Source organism: Prionailurus viverrinus, chromosome D1 (genome assembly GCF_022837055.1).
Source record: "Prionailurus viverrinus isolate Anna chromosome D1, UM_Priviv_1.0, whole genome shotgun sequence".
In the NCBI taxonomy this organism is placed as follows: Eukaryota; Metazoa; Chordata; class Mammalia; order Carnivora; family Felidae; genus Prionailurus; species Prionailurus viverrinus.
In genome coordinates this window covers 63003918-63011104 of record NC_062570.1, presented here as the reverse complement: position 1 = coordinate 63011104, position 7187 = coordinate 63003918, and the positions used below count along the sequence as shown (strand labels likewise).

Sequence of the window (7187 nt, the reverse complement as noted above, 5' to 3'; positions counted from 1 at the left end):
ATTTCTGCACACCCTAGATTGAACTAAACTGTGACACTCTGGATTGAAAAGATAAATGTGCAAAGCACAAATCCATTGCGGAGGAGAATTTAAGAGTCTCTTAACTATAATTGACCTCATTGATAATTGTTGCACAAATGAGAAATCCAGGACAAAAAAACCCTGTCCTCTTGCAATGCTCATTTAGAATGATCACCCAATTGCAGACCCAGTTAGAGAGAAGTAGCAACCTTCCATATTCAGGAGTGAAATTTCACTGCTATATCTTTTTCTCCAATATGATCCCTTCTGTAGAAATAAAAGTAAGAATCCATTACATGTTATACAACTCTACCCCCAAATAGCCACAGTTGTGTATTTAAGAATGTAAAGGCATGACATAATAACAGCTGTATATTCAGGAACATAAATTTCTCATTTTGGAACCTCCCCCAAGGAATCTCAGTATTTTGTCAATATAGGATAATATGTATGGGAAAAGGCAAAAGGGGCAAAAGATATTCCTAAAGGAGAAGTGAGAAAAGGGAAACTTAACACTGAAGCTTAAGTTTTTAAAGAAGACACAATATTCAAGTTACCCATTTTGAGATTGCAATTCATAGATATAATTAAGCCCACTCACCCATTATTGATTCAAAACTCATTTTATGTGAGGAATGCAGAGGTCCAATTCTCCTTATTACCACACTTTCTTCAGTAATCTCTGGATTCCTTGCTTGATCTCCTGGGTTCGCACCCCATACACAATGGGGTTGAGGGCTGAGAAAATGACATGGTGGAGGATGTTGAGCAAGACTGGCACATCAGGGGAGACTTTCTTCTTCACCACAAGAGTGAGCACGAAGACCAGAAGGATGGTGCTGAAGAAGAGGATAAGGATGAAGTGGGAACCACATGTGCTCAGGGCCTTGGCCACAGCACCCTCTGCCTTGAGTCTCAGCACAGCTCGCAGTATGAAGGTATAGGAGACAAAGATGAGGATGAGGTCAGATCCTAGCAGGGTCCATCCTACGACAAACTGGTAGAGGCGATTGATGGTGACATCATCACAGGAGAGCCTGGAGACAGACATATTGGCGCAGAGGCAGTTCTCAATGACATTTGTCCTACAATAATGGAGTCGGGATGATAGAATGGGGATAGGTACTGTTAAAATGCCATTCCTGGCCAAAATAAAGACAGCAGCCTTGACTACAAATTGGTCAGTGATGATGGATGGGTACCTCAGTGGGTGGCAGATGGCTACATAGCGGTCATAGGCCATGACCATGAACGTGCAGGACTCCATGGAAAGGAAGCAGTTCATGATGTACATCTGGAGGAAGCAGGCATAGAAGCTGATGGACTTGAGGTCAAACCAAAAGACGGCCAGCACCTTGGGGATGACGGTGAGGCAGACAATGATGTCCAACAGGGAGAGGAGGCTGAGCAGGTAGTACAATGGCTCATGCAGAGATGCCTCCAGCCGGATGGTGATCAGGAGAACACTATTGGCCCCCATGGCTAAAAGAAAGAGGAGGCTGAGGGGCAGGGACAACCAGAATTTCCAGCTAGGGGACCTGGCAAAACAATTCAGGAGGAAGTCTGAAATCTCAGAGGAGATGGTGCCATTTTGGTGCGCTGTCATATTTTGTCATGTATTTCTACAGATTTCTTTTAGTGATCTGTAAAATTAAGATAAAAATTGGATACTGACTCAAGACACCTGGATTTAGAAAAATTTGCTTCACCTAGGTGAAATGCACAAGCCTCGGGTTTATCCAGAACCATGTGAATTCATCTGTTTATCTTTTGTGCCTTGCTACTTGGATGATTTTACCAGTGAACAGTATAGAGAACTGAGGTAATATGGTTTACTTATACATGCTTGATTCTTTCAAGGATGATTATTAATAGAATTGTTGTATCTTTGCCAAAAGTAAAGAGAGGGACAAAATTACTTTAGAACCACTTTGTAACCAGTGAGTTGCTAAATTTGTTCTTACAAGTTTCTTCCTTTGGGTTTTGATTTTCTTTAATGGCCACATAGACTACTATATGATAATTTAACCATAACAATGTGTGCAGGTGAGTAGTTGAAACTGGCACAAATAGGGACTCAGGTGAATGTCCCTAGTTGTCCATGGCACCCCCATTCTGAGTTTTCAAATGGAGTTTAATTATATTTTAAAATGGTACCCTGAAAGTAACGTAGGATAATTTTCATTTTGTCTAAAAAGTGATTGTAATTAGGCCGGTATGGTCCTGCCAAATAACTGCTCCTCCCCTATACATGTTTATATTTGTAGGATTCTTAACTTTTGGAAGAAAGAGTCTTAAAAGGAGCCTAGGCGATAACACATAGGTATGAGAGAGTGATACCAGTCATGGAACAAGATGAAATTTGATTATTCTGATTACAATAGTGTGAAGGTGATAAAGTCTACCTTTAAAGTTCTTTTATCCCCTTTCTGTTTCTCTTTATATCTTCAATATAATAATCCATTTTTTCTTGTCTAGTAGTTCTATGCTTTGCCATGGTGGAGTGGCCACAAAGGCTGGGAGATACTGGAAGTGCAGGAGATTTCTGAAGATAAAAACCCATAGGAAAAAACACTGAGCCTTGAGTTTTGACCTAAGGTCCTTCTCCTGTCTTGAACGCTATGTTCATTGAACTCTGTCTTTCTGTCAAACTTCTCATAGGATTCATTCACATATAGGTTTGAGGCATAACTAATGGCACTAGCTCAGACCAGTCTTTGCCAAAGTGACCCACAGCATGTACAATATCAGGATGCTGAATTTAAAATATTACCCTAAACAGCATTTTCATCATTTAGGTTTAGTCATTTGATCTTTGCTTACTGTATTCTCTGATTCTACTCTCTACAGAATTGTTTCAACTAACCCTTGCAAGAGAGACACAAATCTTACCATCTCCAAGAAGTTTTCCTTCTTCAAGGGTGTCAGAGTATTCTTGGAACGAATTAGGGTTTCTTTGAATGCACAGAGGTAAAAGTCTTGAAATGGGCTTTGGAGAGTACAGCCACATGGAAGAAATGGCAATTCAGACATGAGTATCCATGGAGAAGTAAAGAGGAAGAAGTATGTTCTCTTTTTCTCCTGAAGTACTTTGGGATAATTGTGTCTAGCACCAGGATAGAATTTCTGAGGACAGCCTAGAAGGACTTTTTCTATCTGTTCTTTCTACTTACTGACTCTTTCTCCTCTTTTCTCTGGAATGTTCCTACATATTCTTCATTCTACAATTGATTCAACAAGCATTGACCTACCCTAGAAGTAAAGCATCTGAGACCATATATGTTTTTCTTCTCCTCTCTTTCAATCTTGGATTGCAATCAGAGCTAGCCAATGAAGCATGAGGGCTGAGGACCTACAGCTAATAACTACTGGTTCCAGGTAGAGACAGAATGAAGAAGCCAAGTGAGGTTGAAGGGCAATGACAAAAGCAGAGACCCTGCAGGGCAAACTTTTTCCCAGGCTGCTGGACAGGCCCCAGCATAGCACTATGGAAGCCCTGTTTGAAGAAGGGAAGGGTTTTTAGGGACCACCTAACTCCATAAACTCAGACAGAATTGTGAGACATCTCTCCCAAGTACTTTTTCAGACATCATTGATCTGAACAGTGACAGATACCTCTATGATCTGTGCATAATTTTCTGTTTGTGGCAGCAGATTTTAGAAACTCTTTAGATTGAGCTGAAATCTGGGGAACTATCTTCTGACTCTCACTAACGCTCCAACTATGTCTGTGTCCTCAGTCCTGTAGTTGTACAGATTAAATTTAGTTCCTATGTCATGATTCAAGCATTTATGGACAGATTCTTTGCCCATAACTCCTAAATTTTCATATTCACAGATGAAAACCCAAAAATTTCTAATCTGAGTTCCAAATGATATGCTTTCCTGACCCCTTCCACTCATTAATCTCCTATGAAGAAATTCCTACTCTCTGCATATCTGGCATCACCCAGGAAAAGATCCAAAGAAGCAAGAGGAGGGCAAAAGGAAAGGTCTCAGAGCACAGGTTATCACATGTACCTCCTGACCCGAGACTGGATGCAGTGTTTACTGCCCTATTTTCAGACTACTTCATCAATACTGACTCAGGAATGGAATGGAGCACAGATCTGGAATAAAGAGAAAGATCTCCTCTATGCTCTGGCTAATTTTGGTATAGCTGCATCTCAGACACCCTCTACTCAGACTCACTTACAGAGCATGGAGCAGGGGTCTGGCTCCACTGATATTGGAGTTTCAGTTAGTTCCTGAAGTATCTGTGGATAGTTATAACTCCAGAGCCTTAGGGACTTTGCCCTCTTGGAACTTTCCATCCCTAATTCCTTGTGCCTAGAATGTCCTCCTGGGACAGACAGGCAGGCAGGTAGAAGAAGCAAATGATTTTATTTCTCTCTAAAAGGAAGGAGCTCTGGTAATCCAGCCCAACATGGACTGTGTTCTGTACGCAGTTAGTCTCCTGGGGGTAGAGGTCTTACATCAATCCATCCATGTTCACAGTATTTGCATGTGCACACTCGGTGCCCTCCGTGGGTCCAATAAGCTCGCTCAGAAGTTCTCATGGGCTTCCAGAACACAATTTTTAGATAGGTACCCTCCAAACCATCCTAATGAATGTATTCATACTAACTTATCGTGACTTTTCTCATTGCATTATAATGATGAAAATGCAAGAGAAACCTGAAAACCATATTCCTGAGAAAATGCAGTATGTTTTTCAGAGAGAAAAGTCAATAGAAATGTTCCCTTTAGTGAGAAAAATTTAAGTAGGATGTATGTATAACCGTGTATTAGGAACCATGATTGTTCTTTTTTTTAACTTTCATTTTGAACTTCATGTGAATTTTTCATACTCTTCCATAATTGGAGCAAACATGATTGGTTTCTTTATTATATATTTATTTTCATTAGTTTTTTTATTTGAGTGTAGTTGACAGATAAATTTCCACTAGTTTCGGATGTGTAACAATGTGTTTCGACAAGCCTATCCATTATGCTATGGTCACCACAAGTGTAGCTACAATCTGTCACCATACAGAGCTTTTACAGTACCATTGACTATATTCCCTATGATTTGCCATTGTCATCTGTCTCTTGAAAGCCATTCTTTTGATTTATTTTTATTCTTTCTCCTGTGTATCTCAATATCGCTCTTATTTCTCTTTTCCCTCAGAAAGTAAAAACTCCGGGATTCTTAAAATACACCTAATTAATATTAAGTATGCTTATTTAGCTACTTGTATGCTTAGGGGAGAAAAGGTTGGATGTTGAATTTATATAAATGTTATTGGGTTATAGATCGGATGTAAACACTAAATCTTAAACATCTGTCCATGCTTTTCTGTGTACACCCACTGCATTCTTTCTGATTGCTGTTCTATTTCCAATATGTGCATTTTTCCTTTTTATGGAAGTAGTCAACACCCAAGTGAACTATAATTGTACTAAAAATAATGTTGTCAATTTCCTTGTACACCTTCTCTTATAGACCTAAAGTAGACAGATGTGGAGGATTTTTTCAGTTATAACATAAAAATATTTAATTTAACTAGGAATTACCAAATTTCTCTCCAAAGTATTTAAGTATCTCAATAGAAATCCTAAATTTTCTTTATTTTACACATTCCTTACACCATTTGATGCTATTATCTTTTCTTTAAAAAAACTAGATGGATGTAATTCGTATCTTATTATATTTAATTTATTTTTCATCTGATAAGTGAGCATTGTTCATATACTGTTCAGCCATTAGTGGCAGTGACTTATGTGTCCACATCCTTTACCTGGTTTTTCTATTAATTTTTGTTTTGCTTACATACTTATAAAACTCTGTGCGTATTTTATTTATTATTTTTATTCTTATTTATTTATTTTTATTTAAGTAATCTCTCTACCCAATGTGGGCTCAAACACATGACCCCAACATCAAGAGTCGCATGGACCGAGCCAGCTTGGTTCCCCTCTGCATATTTTAAATACTAGAGCCTCTTGATGGATAGATATTGCTAGTACCTTCTCTAGTCTGTTATAAAGCTTTCAATTTTAGCGTCTGCAGTCCATTACTCAATGGACATCTCTCAATTTGACCAAGGCAAAATCTCTATGTTTCTAGAAATAGAGTTTCTCCATGGATCTTATTTAGGGAACATTCTACAAGATCACAAAGATGCTTCTTTTATTTGGTTTTATTTATTTATTTTTTTAAAACTCAGTGCATTAGGTTTCATATTGATGTATTTAAGTCTGTGGTGTACATTGTGAAGAGTACGAGTGGTATTAGGTTATTACAAACTGATACATTCACAACAACTGTGAAAATATGAAATACTGTGTTGCCTGTTTTATAAATATTGTCTACTTTGAGTCCGCTAGTACCTCAGCACTACCCTGGCCACTCTTCTGGTGGCTCCTAGACTTCTCATGATCCCTGAAATGTGGGTTACTGCCAACAGGGTGGGGTCCATCAATGGCAGTTACAGTGCATGGTCTGAACACCCTCTGTTTTGTTGAGGGAGGTGCTGTACCAGTTCTGCTTATAGTGTTAACTAATAACTTAATTTTAATCTTTCTTATCTTTATCTCTTTATCTTGTGTATATTTTTAACTTTCTAACTCTATATAGAGATGAGTATTTGATTCCCCACTAATTTGAGAAGTCTGCTTTATTGTATACCACATTTCATGCACACATGGCTGTGTATATGATCCATCATTGAGTGTTTGTTTTCACTTACTACAGCAATCCACATTATTTGTATTACTATTGCTTTGTTGTATGTACTGTTCTATGGTTGGGTGAGTTCCCATTTGAATCTATCCAAACATTTTTAGGTTTTACAAAAATTTGGTAGATTATTATTTTCTACATGTGTTTTATAATTAGCATCACTTGTGCCTTATTCATTTGGTTACGAGTAAGTCACTGGAGCCAACGCTGATTGAGCAGGAGGGAAACTGGACTCAGCTTCTGTATGGGAGGAGTGTTAAAGAATTTGTGGCCATATTAAAACCTCCATATGTGATGCTAATTTTTCTTTTTAAAATCATTTTTTTGTTTTTTTTCTAAAATTGCTTTATTTCTGACTTACTTTTGTTTCTACTCCATCCTTTTCTTAAAAAAATTTTTTTAATGTTTTTTTATTTTTGAGATACAGAGACAAAACACAAGC

The 7187-nt window shown here is 38.1% G+C and overlaps 1 protein-coding gene across 1 annotated transcript; it reads right to left on the bottom strand.

Moving 5' to 3' along the window:
* Positions 1 to 679: 679 nt before the first annotated feature.
* LOC125177229 (olfactory receptor 56A3-like) lies at positions 680 to 1627 on the bottom strand. The gene has a single exon (XM_047879355.1). The coding sequence runs from the start codon at positions 1625 to 1627 to the stop codon at positions 680 to 682; it is 948 nt and encodes a 315-aa protein (XP_047735311.1).
* Between the last annotated feature and the right edge of the window lie 5560 nt (positions 1628 to 7187).

Excerpts from the sequence above, each read along its gene's own strand:
- LOC125177229 (XM_047879355.1), bottom strand. The coding sequence starts at position 1,627 with ATGACAGCGCACCAAAATGGCACCATCTCCTCTGAGATTTCAGACTTC.